The sequence below is a fragment of the Ambystoma mexicanum genome, chromosome 4p (assembly GCF_040938575.1).
Source record: "Ambystoma mexicanum isolate Mex_15411 chromosome 4p, UKY_AmexF1_1, whole genome shotgun sequence".
NCBI lineage: Eukaryota > Metazoa > Chordata > Amphibia > Caudata > Ambystomatidae > Ambystoma > Ambystoma mexicanum.
Window position 1 is genome coordinate 689135051 of NC_090927.1, and position 22399 is coordinate 689157449.

Genomic DNA, 22399 nt, shown 5'->3' on the forward strand with positions numbered 1-22399 from the left:
GTCAAGATAGAAGAACAAAAAATCGAGTCATGTCTTCACAGAAAAATCACAGGTGCCAACATTCCACTACACTCGAATAGTGCCCATCCAAAGACTCTCCTATGGAGCATTCCATATGGAGAGTTCATCCGCATTAGACGCAACTGCAGCAAAATTGTTGATTTTGATTCAGCCAGCAAAATAACGGCTTTCAATTTTTTACAACAGCAGTACCCCAAAAGGATTATTGAACGGGCGTATTTGAAGGTCCGTGAAATGAATAGACATATAATGTTAACAACATCAAAAACGGACCGAGCGAAAGAGGAGGAGCAAAATACTACCAGGTTAATCTTGACATTTGGAAGCCATTCGAGTATTATCAGAAGGATAGTCAACAAGTATTAGAAAGTGTTAAAAGCTGATAAAGACATTGGTGGCATGCTTCATGACCATCCTGATATTACTTTTCGTAAAAGTGCCTCCATCAAAGACTTATTGGTGAAAAGTTACATGGCCATAGAAAGGAATGACACAAACACCAATTGGCTTTCCTTAACAGGAACAGGCTTCTTCAAATGTACCAGATATAAGATCTGTAAATATGCAAAGAATTGCAAAAGTTATGAGCACCCTATACTAAAACATCTGGTTTACATAAATAGCAAGATTACATGCGAATCAGAACTGGTGGTATATGCTTTGATTTGTCCTTGTTCAAAATGGTACATTGGAAGCACAAAATGTAAGTTGAAAGTGCGTATCCAGCAACATGTGAGAGCCATTACTAATAAGGATTGCTCTTACCCCATGGCTAAACATTTTTCGGAGATGCATAACGCCGATCCAACTCATCTTACGTTCTTTGGCATTCACAAGGTCATCCCAGGCCCCAGAGGAGGTGACTATGAAAAAATACTCCGCCAAGAAGAGACTAAATACATCTTAGACTTCGAGAGTAAAACACCACTGGGACATAACATCGATGAAGAGCTTTACACATTTCTGGGGACATAAAGATCATATTGTACACGATAATATCCCCGGCAGCTCATACATTCAAAGGATCCCTTTTTCATAATGGTATATGCTTAACTGATTGTTGCATTGTTTCATTTTTTTTATTCCTTTTTTTTCTCATCACTTTTCTCTTTTTTCACTTTTTATGGTGACTTTTAATTTGACTTAAAAACTATTTGTTTAATATACTTGGCTCAGGCATGCTCATAGGGAGGCCTGTTTTTGATTGATTCTTTTCAGCCTGGCAAGCAAGTAGCGGTAATCTGAACACCATTCTGTGATATTATATGAGTCTAAGATGGTGTGATTACATTTTCAGTTCAGAGTTGATATCTGGGCATTTACTATCTGATATGCATATTTGACACTTCATAGCATTCTCCTTCTTTGGCATTCATTTTTTGATATCATCAATGCAAAAAAACATGGAACATCATATGGCAAGGGAGTTATTTGAAGGCACTGCTAACAGTAGATGTTGGAACATATTTGTTTTGATTGTGTTGTGTTATACAAGAAAAACCATTTCTCTGTCTTGCACTGAAGTATTTGTAGAGAGATGTCTATAGTTCGCACTATGCACTTTATAATATGACATCAATGTCCTCTATATCGTTCTATATGTATTTACTGTGTCATATGAATGCACTATTTGCACAGAAGCACCATGCATTTTATACTGTCTCTACGCTACTTACTTAGCGAAGAAATTAATCTCGCTTCCAGGCACTTTATAACAATGGTAAAATGCACAAGCAGTTACTTGCTGGCTCTATTAATATTTTTGACAGAACACATGGGACCATCATATGGCAAAGGAGTTACTAGAAGTTACCACTAGAAACAGATGTTGGGATATATTGTTCTGTCGCATTACATGAGAAAAAATTCCCTTATTATTGGAATATTTTAGAGAGATGTTTATAGTTTGTATTATGCATTTTATAATACGACATGAATATTTTTTACTATTGTACATGTATCTATTATATCATAGGAATGCATTGTTTACATAAAAGCACTATGCACTTTATTGGGACTGAACATTACATATTCAGCGAAGATAGTTATCCCGCTTCTAGGCACTCCGCAAACATGGCAAAATGCATAAGCAGTCACTCCGTGGCTCTGTGAATATTTTAGGTAGATCTGTATTATCACCCCTGCCCCCATGAATCCAATAGGAAAGACAACACCATGTCATTAACATGGGAGTTTTAATGTTTCCGTATTGCCCTTATAATTGTGGTTTGCGTCATATACTATGAACTGATTTTTAAATAGTACTAATATTTAAAATGCCAATTTTATTTGTATGTGTTTTGTTATGGCTGAAACGTTATGTTTGACGTTTAAACATATGCTTATACCATTTAGTAATGTGAGCCAGTAGCCCAAGCCAAGATGGCTAATTGCCATTATTTTTGAGATTATAAGTCACCTTCTTTATGTCTTTCACTGTGGGGGGAGTGTCTGTAATATAAACAAGCACTCTATGGGTGATGAGTGACTGTGAACAAGCCACTGGTTAGTGGTGAAACGCGTCAGGCTGCCGTCTGGCTAAGCAAAATTAGCACTGGCAGATCACTTTTTATCTGCTGCATATGTAAAATAAAGGCTGTTATATTTCACACAACCTATGATGCAGTATTTGCTGTTGGACTTTCGTGATTATTTGGATCATTGGAACACTTTTTTGTTCGTGGAGTGCTGCTCGCTTGAATAGTTTCCGCCCGAAGCTGTTTGTTTTTGAAAAAATAAATATTTACCTTAACAAACTGGCCTGATTCCTGGTCCACTGTGACCTGGGGGGTATTTTGAGACGGGTGTGATATAAGTGGCCTATCATTCAGAATACTGAACTTATAGACACAAATAAATAAGTATTTCATTGCGCGGGGCGTGGTTTGGGCAGCCATGGAATAGGCTGCGATCCCTAGGAGCTCCGAGATCCGACGACTAGATCCGGCAAAATGCCCATGCTATTTCCATTTATAATAGCTATGGAATACATGAAGAGGTGTGGGAAGGCAGCATGCTGAACATGAGAGGGCTGACTGCACGCTCGAAGCCGAAGAACAACCAGAGAGATACATTGTATCTCAAGACCGGCCGCAAGGTGAACATTAAAATAGCGGCGGCCGCTGCAAACAAAGAGGTCCCGAGGGGCGCGTCCCCACAACTGAGTAAATGACTCCGGCAAATGAATACAGTTGCACGGATTAAAGAAGCAATACAAACAACGAAGCATCGATCGTTGCTGGCGGCTGCTAGTAACGGGTATCCTCACTCGCCGGGCCGAGGACATTTGCGAACTGAAGACGTGCATCAGGGGCGTGTGCCTGAAACATCCAAGCACAGGGCACGAAGGGCGGATCAGAGGAGCGGCGCCCATTGAACGCAGGGTCGAGCGCTGGCAGTAATAGCTGACCCTGCAAAGTGGAGGCCAGCCACTGTAACACACTTCAGATGCGAGCCCGGGGAGCAGACAGAGAGCTCCTGGGACTGGTGTTGAGAGCTACTAGCACCGCGGCAAAATTTCCGCCGGACCTATTGAGGTCACGAACTGTAGGAGGCATGGAGAGGCTGCTGTATATATACACACGGACACTAGTGAATGCTGTGTGAAGTATAGCGAACGGGCGGACCCCCTGCTGTGCTGCATTCTGGGGCTACGATCTAGGAGAGCCCAGCACTGACTACGGCACATCAAAACTATACACAATTGACCCTGGGGATTGAAGGTGGTTCGGGGCCAATCCAGGAATAAAGTGCCACCAAATCCCATGACATGGCAAAGTGGGAATCATTAGACAAGCTGCTGGCTGATGAAAGTGAGTGTGAAATACACCACAATAAGAGCACACCCACCATTTACAAGCGATCAGGTAGCCTACGAAGTAAGGAGGAGGGGGAGAAATAAAACAGGGTGCCAGTGAGCGTGAGCTCCCAGGCTGATCGACCCATGCACTAGACGGAGCCAATAATATGCCGTGTGTCTAGGGGTTTGGGAGACGGAGACAAGATGGCGGCATTGGCTGGACTGATGGGGACCCATGATGATGTTACAAATACAGTAGGAGAAGCGGCCCCACGAGGAATGAGACACGGCAGCTAAATTGTGACACAAGGGAGAAACAGGACAGGGCTGAGTGACTGCTAGAAGATCACAACGCAATGTGTAAGAAGTGATCAGGCCAAGCACAAGCGCCCAGGATAGGCTCCCTTTGAAGTGGATGGGAGGCGCCGGACTTCCTATGTGTTTGAACCTCCGGGGCTGTGACAGAGAAACAAAATGAACGACCACGAGACATAAACTGACGGCGTACGAACACTGTACGCAGAGAATAAACGTGAGAGGGCACAATCCACTTGAAATGCAATTTCACGCGCCATAGCACACTGCAACTTGCAGAAGCAGGAACCCCAACACCTGGAGGACCTGGGAGTGTCACAAAAACACCACGTAGTTGGAACCAGACACGCAGGAAGGATAGCGCAATGTCAGTGAAGGGACTGAGAGCTAAGACTAAACAACCCACAATGGAGGTCTTTGCAAAAAATCGCAGAGGACCTCTACAACAGCAGCACAAAACATGATAGCAACCCCCGCAGAAGGAGCCTCAGAAGGTGACAAGCATCAGATCCTGGCGGCCATAACGGAATTGAGCACCAAATGGAGCTAAGCAATGGCGGACCTGCGGACAGCCTTAGAAAACAAAATTGATGCGGTAGGAACTGAACTCACCCTGCTATGACAAGATGTTAGGGCGCTGGCAGAGAGGACGAGTGGCCTGGAAAGCACAGTGAAGATCAATATAGATGTCAGCGCAAATAACGCAAAAGAGGTCCACGTGTTAAAACAGCAGGTTGCCAACCTTGAAAATCGAGTAGAAGAAGCGGAAGGAAGGGCGAGAAGGAATAACATACGGGTGGTCGGCCTGCAGGAGGGGGAGGAAGGCCAGGACCCCACGAACTATGTGGAGCACATGATCCTCCAGGAGATGGGAGCAGACAAGCTTTCACAGGGGTTCACTGTGGAGCGAGCACACTGCCCATACACACACTAAGGTTGGTGCAAAGAGTTCTGAAATATGCTGCCATGTTCTGGTTGGGGGCATATGTATGTATTTACAATGCTTATCTCCTTATTCTCCACCAACCCACTCAATATGACTATTCTACCATCCGTTTCCGTCACTTCCTGTAATAGTTGAAACGGGACGTGCGGCGCCACTCACATAAGTACTTCTCTAGCATAAGCAGAGTATGTTGAGCCCACCACAACCCCTTTCCATTTCTTTACAACCATCTCCATCTTTTCTCGTGTAAGATGTGTCTCTTGCAGTAGTGCAATATCTATCTTTTGGCGCTGGCAGAGAGGACGAGTGGCCTGGAAAGCACAGTGAAGATCAATATAGATGTCAGCGCAAATAACGCAAAAGAGGTCCACGTGTTAAAACAGCAGGTTGCCAACCTTGAAAATCGAGCAGAAGAAGCGGAAGGAAGGGCGAGAAGGAATAACATACGGGTGGTCGGCCTGCCGGAGGGGGAGGAAGGCCAGGAACCCACGAACTATGTGGAGAACATGATCCTCCAGGAGATGGGAGCAGACAAGCTTTCACAGGGGTTCACTGTGGAGCGAGCGCATCGTGCCCTGATGAGGAAACCACGACCTGGAGCCCCGCCGAGACCGATAATTGCGAGGATCTTGAACTATAAAGATAGGGAGAAGATCCTGGAATACTTTTGTAAGGGCGCTACAATAGAAAGAGCATCCACCAACATCACGACATACCCAGATTATACGATGCTGGTGCAGAGACAGAGATATAGCTATGTGGCCGTTAAGAGGAGGCTGCGCACGGCTCGCATTAAGTATATGCTTTTGTAACCAGCAAAGCTTAAGGTGCTGCATAAGAGTAGAGCGCTTTTCTTTGACACCCCGGAGGAAGTGGTGGCATGGCTGCACCTGCACGGCTGCCCGGAACAAGAGGCAGACCGAGATCGTCAGGAGCATGACAATTGAGGAGCCGGTGTCATGGACATTGAGGGGGTAAGTAGGAGGGTGGCCCTGTCATGGTGGGGGGAAAAAGGGAGATTGGATGAACATTATGTAGCCTTCGGACCTTGGGCTCTGGCTGGACTGGAATATAGTGGGCAAAATGCACGTGGAAACTGCATAGCACTAGCATGAAGCTTAACAAAATGGGAAATAGGAGCAAAGGGATGGGAACAACCTACCCCTGAGAATTAGTAGTTAAGTGGCCACTAGGGCGACTTCACCCTGCTGAGCCCTGAGCGTAGGTTTGTGTGGGACAGGGCTAGATGTGGGGGTGCCCGAGATCCAAGGATGGAGCTTGGCAACAGTTGGGCAGGGGGGTGTTGGGTAAGGGTTGCGAGGTGGGCGGGAGGGAGGGGGGGGGCGAGTTTGGTGTTTATATAGTTTTGGGGAATTTAAGTTTGATTATGAGCCTACATAGAAGAGCTGGATGGTTGAATCTGCACTGCGCGGGTGGCAGGGATCTGTTTGAGGAGGGGAAGGGAAGGGGAACTCCAACGGGCCATGGGGGATCTTAAAATAATCACGTGGAATGTCAGGGGACTAAACAGTTATCTGAAAAGGAATAAGGTCATGTTGTACCTGCGAAGACAAAAGATAGATATTGCACTGCTGCAAGAGACACATCTGACACAGGAAAAGATGGAGATGGTTGTAAAGAAATGGAAAGGGGTTGTGGTGAGCTCAACATACTCTGCTTATGCTAGAGGAGTACTTATGTGAGTGGCGCCGCACGTCCCGTTTCAACTATTACAGGAAGTGACGGAAACGGATGGGAGAATAGTCATATTGAGAGGGTTGGTGGAGAATAAGGAGATAAGCATTGTAAATACATATGCCCCCAACCAGAACATGGCAGCATATTTCAGAACTCTTTGCACCAACCTTAGTGTGTGTATGGGCAGTGCGGTGATCTGGGGTGGGGATTTTAACTGCGTACTAAACCCCAAGGTAGATAGATCTGATGGCAAGATTGATAGACCCGCCCCAGCGGCTAAAGCATTGCAGACCCTGCTAGACGACTTTGGTCTAGCAGATGTGTGGAGAACGAAATACCCCCTAGAAAGACACTATTCGCACTACTCTGCCCCGCAGCAGCTACATACAAGGCTGGACTATATCTTTGCTACGCCGGATGTAATAACAGAGACTACTCAGGCAGAATATAAAGCAAGGGTCCTCTCGGATCACTCGCCCCTGGTTCTCAGGTGGTAATACTGCCCCCCGAGAGCACGGATTCCGACATGGCGCCTCCGTGCAGAGGCGCTTAAGGACCCCGTTTTTAGAGAGGATATAAGGGAGGAGATCATTAACTACTTCAAAACGAATACGGGTAGCGTTGACTCGGCAAGTACATTATGGGAAGCCTTCAAAGTGGTGATGCCAGGGGTTGCCATAGCAAAATCAAAAGGCCTGCAAGGTGGGGTTTTGGCTGACCTGCAAAGAACAGAAAGGGAACTAGAAAAGGCATTAAAGGGTGGAAGTGAAGATATGGAGCTAGTACTTAAGCTACAGCAGAAATGTGCGGAACATTGGGAAAGACTCTGCAACCTCAACTATAAAAATATATAGAGAGACAGCATGCGGGAGGGGATAAAACAGGACGGCTCTTGGCATGGTTATTCAAGAGCGAGACTCCCAGATCCACGATCTGAACGATAAGAGAAGACGGCAGGATAGTGGACACCCGAGAGGGAGTTAACAAGGAGTTTGCGGATTATTATAAGTTGCTATACGGGGATGAGGAGGGAAGTAGTCATGGGGAGATACGGAAACATTGGAAGATATAGGACTGCCTATGATAAGTGAGGAAGAAAGAGGAGCTGGATGCACCAATCATTCTGAAGGAGTTAGAAGAAGTGGTGAGGCAGCTGCCCACTAGTAAGACCCCGGGGGTGGATGGGTTCCAAAGTGAATTTTATAAAGTATATAGGGAGGAAGTGCTCCCCCCAATGTTAGAAATATTAAATGAAGCATTTGAGGTGGGACGGTTGCCGGAGTCACTTAGAGAAGCAATCATAATACTGCTTCCCAAACCCAACAAGCCGGGGCATAGCTGTGGCTCTTACAGACCTTTGTCGATGTTGAACCAAGACAGCAAGATATTGACGGCTGTCTTGGCAAACAGACTGCGAAGAGTTATCAGCAAACTAATACACCCCGACCAGACGGGCTATGTCCCGAACAGAAATATAACTCATAATCACAGGCGACTCCAACGGGTTGTTGAATGGGGAAGTGAAAATGAAGGCGAAATGGCGATCGTGTCCTTGGACGCGGTAAAGGCTTTTGATTCGGTCAGGTGGCCGTGGCTTCTGGCGGCCCTGGCGGGGTACGGAATGGGGCCTGGATATATATGGTGGGTGAAGATGCTATATAGTGAGCCACTGGCCAGAGTTAGAACGGGATCAGTAATATCTGAGAGATGGCAACTCAGAAGAGGCACCAGAGGGGTGGCCATGGTCCCCAATGCTTTATATACTAGCCCTAGAGCCTCTAGCAATATACCTCAGACAACAATATGATACGATAGGAATCGAGGTGGGAGGGGAACGACACTTGATCTCCTTATATTCGGATGATTTGTTGCTGTACTTGAGGCACCCAGAGGAAAATCTCCAGTACATCCTGGAAGTGATGGAGATATATGCGGGGCTGTCCGGGTTAGCAGTGAATCCTCAAAAAATCTAGTATTTTTCCGTTAGGCAGCTATAAGGGAACCCCGGTGAGACGGTTACCGGTGTTACAAATACCATGGGCGGTTAGTTCTTTCCGATACCTTGGTATAGACGTGTACCACACGGTAGAAGAGGAACATAGGCACAACACCGAGGTAGCTATTGTGAAAATTGAGAAGTGCATGAAGTTCTGGGTGAAGTTGCCCCGAGTAATGATGGGACGAGGTGCAATGCTGAAGATGGTGGTCCTACCTAGGCTCCTGCATTATTTTGGGAATATTCCATACATGATACCCAAGAAGTGTTTTACTAAACTGAAAAGTATGTTTAGGGATTTCCTGTGGCATGGTACCCGGAATAGAGTGGCGCTATGGAGGCTGCAGAACTTTTACGAGAAAGGGGGAATAAAACTGCCCAACTATGAGGTTTATTATGTGGCGAGCCAGCTGCAATATGTGGCCAAATGGCTCTCGGATGAAGCGACCCCCAAATTTAGGTTAGGACAGGATTGCGCCCCATTCCATTTAAGAGAGATGATCTGGCTGCCCATGACGGAAATGAGAGAGCGCCCTAGGATGATGATGCTTGGGTGGAAGATGTGGCGCCGGGCATGCCGTATGATGGAGAACCCATTCCCATGCTGCCCGCAGGTACCACTAGTTGCATTGGCAGGGGAAGATAAACAGCTGAGGATGATAATCAGGGACCACTGGGAATCGGTGGGGCTGGTAACGTTAGTGGACATCTGGCAAGAGGGGTCTATTATAGATTTTGAAGTGCTGGGGGAGGAAACGGGGCTACACACAGGCCAGTATATTAAATATCACAAGATGGTGCAGAGAACCAGGAAAACATGGCCCGAAACAGTATTGGAAGATGAACCAGATGCTATTATAGAGGCAATATATGATATATCGGAAGGAGGGCATGAGATTTCCAGACTGTACGAGATGGTGATGTCTAAGGTCGGGAAGGATTTAACACAATTGAGACTAGACTGGGAAGCGGAAGTGGGCGCCCCGATAGAGGATGGGATGTGGGAACGTGCCCTGGGGTACCACAAGAAGGTGTCAAGGAATGCAAGACTAAAACAGATTCAATTGTATATAACACACTGAGCATACATGACACCTTTGAGGATATCCAGGTTCGAAAATGCTGGACGACAAGCATGTCCCAAATGTGACGAAGAAAAGGCTGACATGATGCACATGTTTTGGTCATGCCCAGTAATTGAGTGCTTCTGGGGTGAAGTGGCACAGAAACTGGCGGAAAAGGGGGTCACGATCATAATAGACACAGCCTGGGCCTGCCTGCTGGGGGGGTTCCCCAGATCACAGAAACTTAAGCATGTTGGTGAACTGAAAGATCTAGCATATGTGTTTGCAAAACGAAGAATTGCCATGGGATGGAAGACATGTCACAGGCCACGGGTGGAGGTGTGGTGGAAAGATTTGCAGAAATGGGTGGAGGCAGAAACGATGGTATGGCAAGAAGCAAGCAATGCAGGGGGAGAGGAGGAGGCAGGAACCCTGTTGGCATGGAATCAAAACTGCCTACCTTCTGTCTTTGATTCTTGGCTCTTCGCCAAACCTCAACCCCCAAAACAACCGTCCATTCTTTCCCCATTTTCTGAGCCCAGACAGCCCAATCTCGGGGAGGGGAGGCCAAAGGTGGAGGGTTACCAGAACTATCCAAACAAAGGGTATTATCGAAGAAGGGACAGTTACCCTTCTCGTGATCCACCTAGGATGGACCAGAGACCCCCATACCAGCCAGAGAGGGTGTCCCAACTGGAGCGCCAGGTCCAGAACTTGTCACAGGATCTGGGTCGCATGTTGAGGGCTCGACAGAACCCTCAGATTAACATGCCGGCTCAGAACTCCACAAAACAAGGGTCTGGTACTCCAGAGCAATGACGGGGAGAGAGTTCAGTCAGAATCAGAACCGGGGGAGCCCAGAACTCCCCCAATATCCAAATGCCACATTTTCTTACAGAGTCCCGAGCTCTCACATCGAATCCTGTCCAAACTACCCCTGTATCAGAATCAAGAGTCAAGAAATTAACCCACCAATTGGCCCAATTGGCCCAAAATGCACATTACCTTTGCCCCCTTGAGGAGAGGGAGGGAAGATTTTATGCCCCGGTCCAAATACAGGGGCAATGTACATTTTTGGCACTGGTGGACACTGGATCCCAAACCACCCTTCTGTCAAAGAGGGCATTTGATCAGCTGAATTCAGGAAGGGGGGAGAGATACCAGATCCCTCTCACCCCTCTTCCTGGACAACTTCAGAACTTCGATGGGAATTAAATTCCTGTCGAGGGGACTGCGGATTTAGAAATTAAAATTGGGCGACACAAGGTGAAACACCCGGTCATAGTTGTGACTCCAGAGGGCACACCATGTTTTCTGGGGAATGACATCCTGTGTAGATTGTCTCCCCTAATAGATTGTGTAAACAAGGTCCTCTGGACCCAGACTAACCGACCAATAAAATTAAAACACAGTGTCAACCATGTTAGTCTAAATGGCACATGCCACATTGTTGAACAAAACAGGATCACATTGAATTCCATTTTCAAAACAACAAAATCCCTGACGTGACAGTAATTGCAGTAGGACAACAAATTGGGGATAAATCCTCTCTATTTCTGAAAGTCAACCTTCCATCAGTCTCAAGTGGCATTCCACATTGGAATGAAATACTCTGAAATTCTATACCAATTCACAATCAGAAAATCCCACTTCCATAGTCCAAAATGATGAGAAACCAGCTCAAAGCTTGGCTCACATTCAGAAGATTGAAGAACAGTTGTTCATCCCTATTATCTTAAATGAGGGGGAAGGACTCTGTTCTCGCCTCATTGTGCGTGAACAACGGTAAGAGCTTCATCAGCGAAGCCATGTTCTGAAAACTCCCAAAACATCCAGCCATTCCCACATTTAAATTGACAGACAAATGGGAAATGGACCTGGAAACGCCCAATTCCAAACATCTCCTGCCTAGCAGGTGTATGCTCAAAATTTCCATGGGCAACAAGAGCATAGTCCATAATTGTTGGGTTGTGCTAGATGTCCAGCCGCATTTTATTTAGGCAGTGACATTCTCAATCCCTTTGTCATTAGTTTGGATATAATAAACTTCAAAGCCTGGTCCTGATTAGCAGGTAATCCCATGGAGTTTAATGATCCAGAGAAAGCATTTCCGTCAGCTTAACTGCTGCCATATGCAGTTGAAGTTCAGATTGGAGAGGAAGTCACCATCCCAGAACAGACCCGACAACACCCACTTGAAGTAAAAATTAAAAGAGGCCAGAAACTGTAAAATCCTGATGCATATGTTCACCTCAATGCCCATTTCCAACAGCAAGGGTTGGGGTTAAACCCAACACCACTAGTCAATACAGAACACACCATTCCAATAGTGGTGGATAACAGCAACCTTAGGAGCATCACTCTGGGCGCAGGCACGATTATTGGAATGGCGGTTGATGACCGACATTTTTCCATAGATTTAGGTAATGAACTGATGGGACTAATCCCCAATGACTGTTTTGACAGTGATGGCCATTAGTTTTCATTATATATTTTTTATTACAGATCAAATTCATTTGAGATCTGTCTCTGGTGTGGCCGGACTGTTATTTCCCGGACTCCTTGTCAGGCTTCCAGGCCCACCCCCAAAGGGTTTGAGATCATGGTAATTAGATTTTCTCTCCCAAGTCACTTTGCATGTCCTGATTTAGCGATGTGAGACCGGTTCCCCTTTTGGGGTCCTCAGATCACTTGTTTTTATGTATAAGAATTATGTATGAATTGCTGTATTGTTTACATGTGTGTTTCTTTTTCTATTTTAGGCTTTATTATTATCACAGATTAGAGAGATTACCTTTTAGTATAAAGGTTTTTTTTAATGTGTAACATCTGTGTACGTGTACCAAAGACACAGATGAATTTCCAAGAATGTATGTACGGGAATGCCACGTCCTGAAGAAGATGGACATCATCTGCAATTCAGTTAGATGTGTTTTCCATCAAAACTACTTTTTCCACGGTGCCATGCTCACTATACTGTTCTTATGTATCTGTGTCAATTTATGCATGCCTCCTCAGTAGTAAAAAAATAAAATAAAAAAAATAAAAGACGTATAGCATCCCATGTCAGACTTTTTACAGTATGGGTTTAGGATTGTGAGGTTCTCTAGTTTCTTGCTTTTCAAACTATTGAACTGCTATATTTGGAAATTATTAACCTTCTTTTTTCCTGCCATTTGTCATAGTAGGATTTAATCGATTTATGAATGTATCTTTAAATCATGCAGACTTGTTCAGTTGACCAGGATTTTCCCACTCGAGAGATTCCCTTCTCCCGAAGGAGTTAAATCACCTGGCACTGATTCAAGTATATTTGGGGATGATTGTGACTTCCCCTCAGCTTGTGATTTGGCAGTGAGTTTCCAGCAGTCTCTCCTTGAAACTAGCATTTTCTTCACACTATGCACTTTATTTGTGTTATATAGTTGTATGTTATATATTTACTCTTATTCATGTATGAGCTCTAAATTATTTAATAACTATTTTAATGTTTCTAACTTAATAAAGAAATGTATTTCAAAACAGCTGTTGCATGTAGGAGACTGTTTCCTGCTGATGGTTTTGTAAACAATTTTGTTTGAATCTGTGAGTTTTCCACATATGAAACAGCGAGCATATGCTTCCGGAAAGCTCCAACCATAAGAAATTTAGTCAGTCCTAGCTTCATGAAACCATTACCAGACAACAGAAAAATATTTTTTCAATCATTGATGAAAGGCACTAAGAAGTGTGGACATTGTAAACTATGCCCGTTTCTAAGTGTAGGAAAGAAGGAGATTCTATTACCAAATGGTAAGAAAAAGCAAATCAAGCAACTCATCAATTGCAATTCAACATATGTGATTTATGGACTGGAATGCATTTGCAAAAGAGTATATATCGGCAGCACGATACGGAAGTTAAAAGTAAGGATGTTTGAACATTTGAGAGCAATTCAAAATAAAGATCTGAGATCCCCCATAGCAGTTCACATTTTGGAAAATCATCCAATGTTGGATATCACATCTTTGAAGATCTTTGGCTTGGAGAAAATCTCTCTACCACCAAGAGGAGGAAACAAGGAAGACATCCTAAGAAAGCAGGAATGCAAATGGATATGTATAATGGACACATGTACAACTGGTTTCAACAATGATACTGAGATGTATAATTGGCTTTGATTGACACTGGTAAAGTTTATAATGTGATTTTTGATTGTTTTCATAATTTGAAGTTAATAATTAGACATACACAGTAATTGGCAATTGTTACACCTTGCTTACTAAAAAGTTACTATTCACAATTGAAATAAAGTGAAAATAATAGGAGTTCACCTAGGAAATCTACCTCGGTAATGAGGAAGAATATTTTATGTAGGATTAAGAAATAGATCACATTAAGGATAAATTAGGAATTCTATAACGGACAAAAAAATAAAGAAAAAAGCAAACCAAAATGGCTGCCGCAGCGAGAGGAACGCGATGACCTCATCACGTTGCGGTTAGCAACGTGGCGCGCGGTGTGATGACGTCACCGCGACCCGCGCTTTTAGTATAAATTAAACACAAAACCACAGAGTAGCTGCGAAAGCAATCAGCAGCACTCTGTTGAGCAACCAGGACCAGGAAGGACGTGTTATTGATTAGAAATCCAAAGGAAACCCAGGTGAGAATATTTAGCTCTAATTGGTGGTTATCAAACTAGACTCCAAAGCCATTCTTTCTAAATAGAAAACTAGACAGTTTAACTTAAATAATTTAGTTAAGCCTTCTCTGTCTCTAGAGAATTCGAAAGGAGTCAGCAGCAGTGAGCTGATCAAAATAAATTATTATACAAAATTGAACAGTCAATAGAAATAAAGATTGATTCACAGAACGAATTTGGAACAAGTGAAAGTACCTTAAAAAAAGTTTTTCTTGAAGGATTTATTTAGGTGAGTAATGTAAGCACTGTATATCCATTATGATATGAATCAAACTAATTTGTAAAACACAAAGGTGATATTGGTTTTTTCCTTATTTATATATATATTCTTTCTATTTAAAAGGTAACCTGATTAGAATCTACTCTCCTGAAGAACCATTGCAAAGAGCAATGGGGAAACACGTGTAGAGTGTGTGAAATTGACATTGGAAATGAGAATGGGAAATAGACATTGGAAATTGGGAGTGAAAAATAACATGTGGAATTTGCAATAAACAACTAAACAGAACAACAGCATTGGATTGTGAAGATTATTATATATTTTCTGAACTTGTTTTTTACTATATTACATCTTGAGTACTCACCGAACTCAATTTAACTCATAAGGTTGTCGCATTGGAGTAAAAATATATATCTCACATTATTTCAGTTTAAAATAGTTTCTGTGTAGCAGCCACACATGGATTTGAGGATTACTCATGCAGACAACATTTAAACAAATAATTAGACATTTAATTTAAGTACTGGCGCCAGGGATAAGCTTAATATTTGGTTGCACGATTTTTCTTTTTTCATAATTAGTTATCAGCTTCCCTCTCATGAAACCAGACCCTTACTCTTTCATAATTCCATAATTCCATAAAACATGACACTAATACCCAAACTCCCTATCACAAGGCCAGCACCAGCAAGAAACTTGCAAAACAAATTTTTCATTTTGTCAGGTGTAATGCATTTTTCAAAAATTCACTTTTGTTGAATAAGTGTCAATCATTTCATTTTATTGTAGCACATACCATAAAATGTTACAAGAATAAAACATACCAAATTCCATTACTACATATATAGAAAAAAATACAAAAATTCAAATGGAGTTAACACTGTGATAAAAGATCATAAATTCGACTTAGAAAAAATGTCTTCTGTAATGCCCATGCAGCTTCTGTTGAATAAGTCTCAGGCTGTGATATGAGATACTGGTTAGCTTTTTTCAGTCAATGGTTCTTACTTTCTTCTCGTTTTTATTTTCTTTGCCCCATTGTAGACCTTCAATAAACAATATGTATATAATAAGAGTTTTCACACCTACCTACTGAGTTGAAAACTTTGCGCACAACTACAGTCGAAATGTTCAATTTTTCTCTCATGTAGTCAGCAAGTAAACCAGTCAAGATCATGCAGCTCCAGCAACCAAGATAGGGCAACGCAGACAGAAAACCATTCTGCAGGTTGGAAATTCAAGTAAGAAACATTGTAAATTAATCCAATTACAAGCCCAGTGATATAATTTTCACTCATGCTTCTATATATTTTTTTGTCCTTTGTCGCAAATGTTCTTATTTGGACCTTTTTGATTGTTCTGTCAGTGTTACAGGTGCCCCACGATGTGGGCTGTTAGCCATATTTGTTTATTGTAATTAAATATTCATTATTTAGCTTGTAAATCAAGAACACAAAACAATAACCTCCATTCGTAACTAATGATTTCTAAACAATGAAAATACTAAATATGATAAAGCAAATCGGGCTACTTTCTGACAAAGATTAGTACACTCGGATCAGCAACACTCAATGCATGGGAACACAATTAACCACTGCAAGGCCCTAAACTAATTAAATACATCTCACTGCATGCTACAGCTACATACTGGGGTAAGTAATGGTCTTTACATAGCAGAACATGAGAACAAAAGTTTAAAACCCATACAGTGACAATATTTAATAGGACAAACATGCTGATAGGCAAGCTAAAATAGGCATTGACCCACCAGCACCTATTTCAAACTTGGGGCTCATCAATGATGTGCTACTTGATTCCCTAGACATAGCGTTCAACCAGTTGCCATATGCAGCATACACTTTCCCACATATGGAGGGCCTCAAACTGCAAGCGTGAAAAAACACACAAACCCCAATTGCAAACATTTAAAACACAAATTAAATATATGTACATAAGTACTTATTCAGTATGGTTATCTGATCATAATGTACAGAGGCTACCCAGTACCCCTCTCCTAGCTCCTTCATCCCCTTTCTACCACTAAAGGGAATTCTCAGGTGAATGTGTTTTTTGGGGGGGGTGTCACGGACAGTTCTTTGGTGGCTTCTCTTTATTAAGTTCTCCCCTTTTCCAGTTACAGATTTCTCCCTGCAGGTAAATCTAAAAAAACACAGTATTTTAATCTTTGATTGCCCCCCTGGTTCAACACCCCTGAGCTAGTTACTAAAGTCTTTAAAGGCCTCGTATTATGGCAAAATCTACACCAACAATAGTCTCTTGGCTTCAGACAAAACAATTTCTAGGTTCAAAATGTTTCTCAATCCAGGAGTTTGCTTCCAAAAGTATTTGTCTAATCTCTGGCATTCAAAGCTGTAGGGGGTTGAAGTGGGCATTTCCATGTTCCTGCTACTTTGGGTTGGTGTTGTGTTCTCATCCTGGAACCTCAGGAGACCGTTCCTCTTCAGTCTCCGGGACCTACATGTACTGCCATGTTAGGTTTATGCAGCAGCAAGAGTGAGGAGTAGGATTGGTCAGACCAAATCCTAGAGTTTCTATTGGCTGTGTTCTGTATTGTACAGCCTTTCCTTGTTTGAGGGGCATAGTTCTGTTATCCCAACACCTCTTCTCCTGCCTTCTTGCCAATTAATCACAAACTCATACCTAAATGAATCTTATCCTCCTCTCCTCCGATCTCCATTTTACCCATCTCTACTTCTCTACAACCTCAGTGACACTCCACATCAGGCTTTCTTCCATTTCCCTCCAAACTGCAAGCTTTCCAGGCTTGTAGCACACCTTCTCCTCCTTCCTGTCTTTTCTCCTTCGATATGGTCTTACCATCTTTCTCCATCTCCAAACCTCCATTGCTCCTTTCCAGCTTTTTGTCCTCCTTTGCCTCCCAGTCTTCCTCCTCTGTCCTACTTGCCTCCAATTTATCTGCCACCTCCTCACCATCTCCACCTTAGTTACCATCTCTCCTCTATTCTTCCCCAGCTTTACCTCCTCCTCTCACTTCCTTTCTTCAGCCTCCTCTTCTCTGCAAGTACATCCCCTCTCCCACTTCCTCTTGCCAGCCTAATGCACCCCACCTCTTTTCTTTCTGGCCCTCCATCCTCATTTGCTGGGTTTGTGGGCCAAGCATTGATCATGGGCCAGGAAAAGCCTGGATTTTCAATTGTCACATGAATTACCTTGCACCCTGGGGTAACAAGGAGTTGTCATGGGCAGAGCCTTTATTGAGAACTATTTTTACCACTAAACTAGTTAAGACTTCGACCTAGCATCAGAAGAATCTGAAACTGGTGATTTTTTCATGGAACTCATGTGGTTACCTTAATCGCTCAAAGTGATTGGCTTCTCTTTCCTCCTCCCAACTTCCGAATGTAATTCTCTTGCAGGAAACAATGAAAACTGATGTGTTGGTTTTACAGGGATTACAAACTTTCTGCTCACAGGCCATTAAGGCCCGGGAAGGGCGCCCTTCTGGTGGCCTAGCCATTGCCATTAATAATAATATGGATTGTCATACTAGGCTTATGTATACAAATGAGCCTTTATTGGAATCCACTTAAACATCCTATTGACAATATGTTTGATGACATTGACAACTGCTTGGAAAATGCATATATCCATAATTCTAATTATGAAATCATTATTGGAGGTGATTTTAATTCATCCTGTCTTGTGAGGTTTGAGGAGGCAGACAGAGTTAGAAATGATGGTGCTAAGAGGGCTAGGTTGAGAGGTAAGAGATGGGTGTCCTACCTTGATGATTGGGACTTGGACTTCGTCAACTGTGCGGAATTGTCCACCAATTGTACATGGAATCGCGGTTCGGCATGCTTAATGATTGATTTTCTGTGTGTATCCAACTCACTTGAACAAATAGACCCAGTGATTGTGCAAGGGATCAACTACAGTGACCGCGCCCCTATTCAGCTGTCTATTGGCATTTCTTTTACTGAACTTGATGTTGATGAGTTGTTGCAATTATTGGAAATAGATCGTCTGCCCATCTCACTCAGATGGAATCCTGTACTATGCCAACAACTCACATCTTTGGTTTCTTTTGAATTAAATAACAGATGAGTTTCTTTCGCCCTACTGCCTTTCATCCCAGCAGTGGGACAAGATAGTTTCTAATACTGTTACCACAGCTGTATCCTATCTCATCTCTAAACAGAAGCCACGCCATGAACTGACCAAACACCCACTTGATTATAATCTCAAAATGCTAAAGCGTGCAAAGAATAGGGATCTGAGAATTCTTAAAACTGATCAACTAGGTAAATCACAGTTCCTCTATTATAATATTTTAAGCGTAGAGATCATTAAATGCACCCCACATCCTCTCATATTTATCAAGCTGATCTTTTGCTTTAAAGGATATTTTCTCCGTCTTGGACAAAAGGGACAAACTCTGCAGCCAGTCATCAATGTTCGGAGAGGTATCACTTTTCCAAAATTTCAAAATCTGCTCCTTGGCTAGCAAAAGAGCTCTATATATCCAAAACAGTTTACTTGTAGTTAAACCAATATTTGAAGGCAGTAAACCTAACACAGCAACAAGTGGATCTCTGGGTATAGAGAGATCCAGAACCAACTCCATCCTCTGGAAAACACCATCCCAGAATAATTGTATTTTACCACATAACCACAACATGTGGAGTGCAGTGCCCACCTCCCTATTACAGTTCCAACAGTTCCAACAACTGTCCACATTACTCAATTTACTCATTCTCATCTTCCATGGGGACCAATATAAATAAGGAGTAATTCTTTGTTGTGTATATCTCAAATCTAAATCCACTTTCTATTTATCTGGACCTGCACATATGTGGCTCCAATCAATATCCAACAATGTGCAACCTAAATCTGAATCCCAATTCCCTCTACCACACTGCGATGGTAACTTAGATGCAGAGGGTGCAATCAATTCATACAGAATAGATGCAGACAAGGGCACAGTCCTTGAGAGAACAAAGTTGTAGGCGAGGCATGCATTGTAGCATTCAACGGCGAGAAAAGTACAACAAAAAGGTCCCACAGAACATTATATCGACAAATTTCAGACGCTTTCAGCTTATACTTAAAGCGCAGAAACTCAAAATCAACCATATTCTGACCATCATAAACCTGTCCAATCTTCCATATACCAGCTCTCTGCCACGAGACCCATGACAAGACACGGTTATTCTGTTTCACAGCCTGGTTTCTCCATAAACTAGAATCTGCACACAATAAGTATTTCTCCTCACGAATCTCATTACTTTTACGCCATTCCTTCACAAAGTGCTTTACAAAAGGCGGAGTGGTACCAACAGACAGTCTCTTATCCATGAAGAAAAGAACATCCGGTGGTACGGGAGAAACGGATTCCTCCTCTATTTTAATCCAACCTGCACAAGTACTGCAATCAGACATCAACCAATGATGCAACGCACGCAGCGTAAATGCAGAGTGATACCGCTTTATGTCGGGAAAACCAAAGCTGCCTAGCTTCACTGTCTTAAAAAGAACATCTCTCGGAACTCTCGCTCTACTTCCTTCCCCCCACACAAACTTATCCAAGGATTTATTGATGCTACCGAATACATTTTTTGAAAGCAGCAGAGGGAGCATGCTAAAAACATAAGAATTTCGGAAGAAGGGACATCTTAACTAAGTTAACCTTCCCCCATAAGGTTAGTTTTAACTTCTCCAATCTACAGCAAAGACTGTCTACCTCTGCAACTTTCAAACGGATTATTGTATGCAAGCAAGGACTCCACATACCTATTTATATAAATACCCAAATATTTAAGACCCGACCCAGCCCACATCTCCCGATCCACCCCGAACAACCCCCTATGACACAATGCTGAAATCGAATAAATCAAAGTCTTTGCTACATTAACTTTATAATTAGAGAATTTGCCAAATTCATGCAGAGTTGCTAAAAGCTCCGGATATGAACTCTCTGGGTTCGAGATTAGGACTAAGAGGTCATCTGCATACAAAAGTACTTTGGACACATATTCCCCAAACGGAATACCCATTATATTAGGATGATGCCTAAGCATAATGGCAAGCGGTTCAATGAATAAGTCAAACAATAGCGGAGATAGAGGATAACCTTGCCTAGTTCCATTTAAAATATGAAGGCACTCTGACCGACTGCCATTAACATGATTCCGGCTGATGTTTGGAAATCACATATTGCTAAAAAGTACCAGCTTCCAGCACGCTTTAATGAGATTACCTATCAGTTTACGCAAAGCTCTGCTATGCAATCACTTAAGTGGTCCACACAAGATATCGAGTGGTCCATTGGTTGGCTGTACCAGATGGCATTGCACAGTTTGTCTACACGGCCGACCCATCATTATGGGCCTCAATCCTCAAAATCAAATTTGATCGGATCTTAGACTTTTCCTCTTCTGGAAACTTGGGTAACCTCTATCATAGTCCTTATTCTTAAAAAAGGCGATCCAGCTATTCCGGACAACTATCTTCCCATTACTCTAACCAATGCTGCTGCGTAAGTCTTTTCCATTCCAATCTTATATGACTTAGAAAAACATATTGCTATAGATAACATTTATTCGAAATTTCACACCGGATTTCGTAGAGGCATGAGTACTGTGTTAAATGCAACCATTATGGCCCACATCTTAGCTGGTACTAAAATGAAAGGATCTAGTCCAATTTATATGGCCTTTATCGATCTGTCTGCTGCATTCGATACTGTAGTAAGGAATCTTTTATGGAATAAGATGACCAACTTAGGTATCCAAGGAGTTCTGATCTATTGGATCGCATTGCTCCACATGAACACTCCTTACAAGGTCAGAATTACACAGGATGGTGTGTTGACGGATTATGTGATGACATATCTTGGATTAAAGCATGGCTGTAATCTGGCGGCAACACTGTTTAATCTGTACTTAAGTGACCTTGAAGAGCAGTGGAACGATTCAAACACGTTTGCCGTTAAATTGGGGGCCTTGCGGCTGCACTGGTTAGCATTTGTGGACAATATTATTTTATTAGATCTTACTCCCTCAGGTCTTCAAAGGAAGCTGCAACTGTTTGGAAAATGTGCGTATTTGCACAATCTTAGACCTAATTCTACCAAGACCACCACAATGGTTTTTGATGCAGGTAAAAAGTTGAAGCAATACAGACGGGAGATTGAGGGAGCTGCTATTTCCCAATCGTTGGAAATTATTCATCTTGGCTCTTATATGAGCAATGCCTCGTCTATTAATCTCTGGACTGACCGACTTAACATGAAATCAAGACCTTTGTTGAGCCAAATGAAGGTGATTATTTTTTTTTTCTAAGTACTGCAAATTCTCCTTGGTCCTGTTGCTGGAATTATTTACACTGAAGGTGGAATCTGTTCTTACATATGCTCTTGACCTGTGCTTGCTTAACCTTAACAAGCACCTCAACACTTTGCAGGGGAGTCTACTGAAAACTGCATTGCACCTTTCTTCATCTATTCCGAATTGTGTAATCCTACATGAGTTTGGGCTAATCTCATTGTCTTGTAGATGGGAATGCCGAGCACTGTCTAATTATGCCAGAATTCTTGACCCTCCCAAGAATTCGCTCTACCAAGACTTCTACGAAATGACATTGGGTAGTAGTTCAGGCTCTTTTATGCAATACC

At 42.8% G+C, this 22399-nt stretch overlaps 1 protein-coding gene across 2 annotated transcripts in view; it reads right to left on the bottom strand.

The window, feature by feature from the left end:
* The window catches only part of SLC17A5 (solute carrier family 17 member 5), a 1156538-nt gene that overhangs the window by 444907 nt on the left and 689232 nt on the right, over nt 1-22399 (bottom strand). For both annotated transcript variants that reach the window (XM_069606252.1, XM_069606253.1), the window contains exon 8: nt 15832-15964. In XM_069606252.1, the coding sequence (XP_069462353.1) occupies nt 15832-15964 (133 nt within the window). The remainder of the gene's footprint in view (nt 1-15831; nt 15965-22399) is intronic.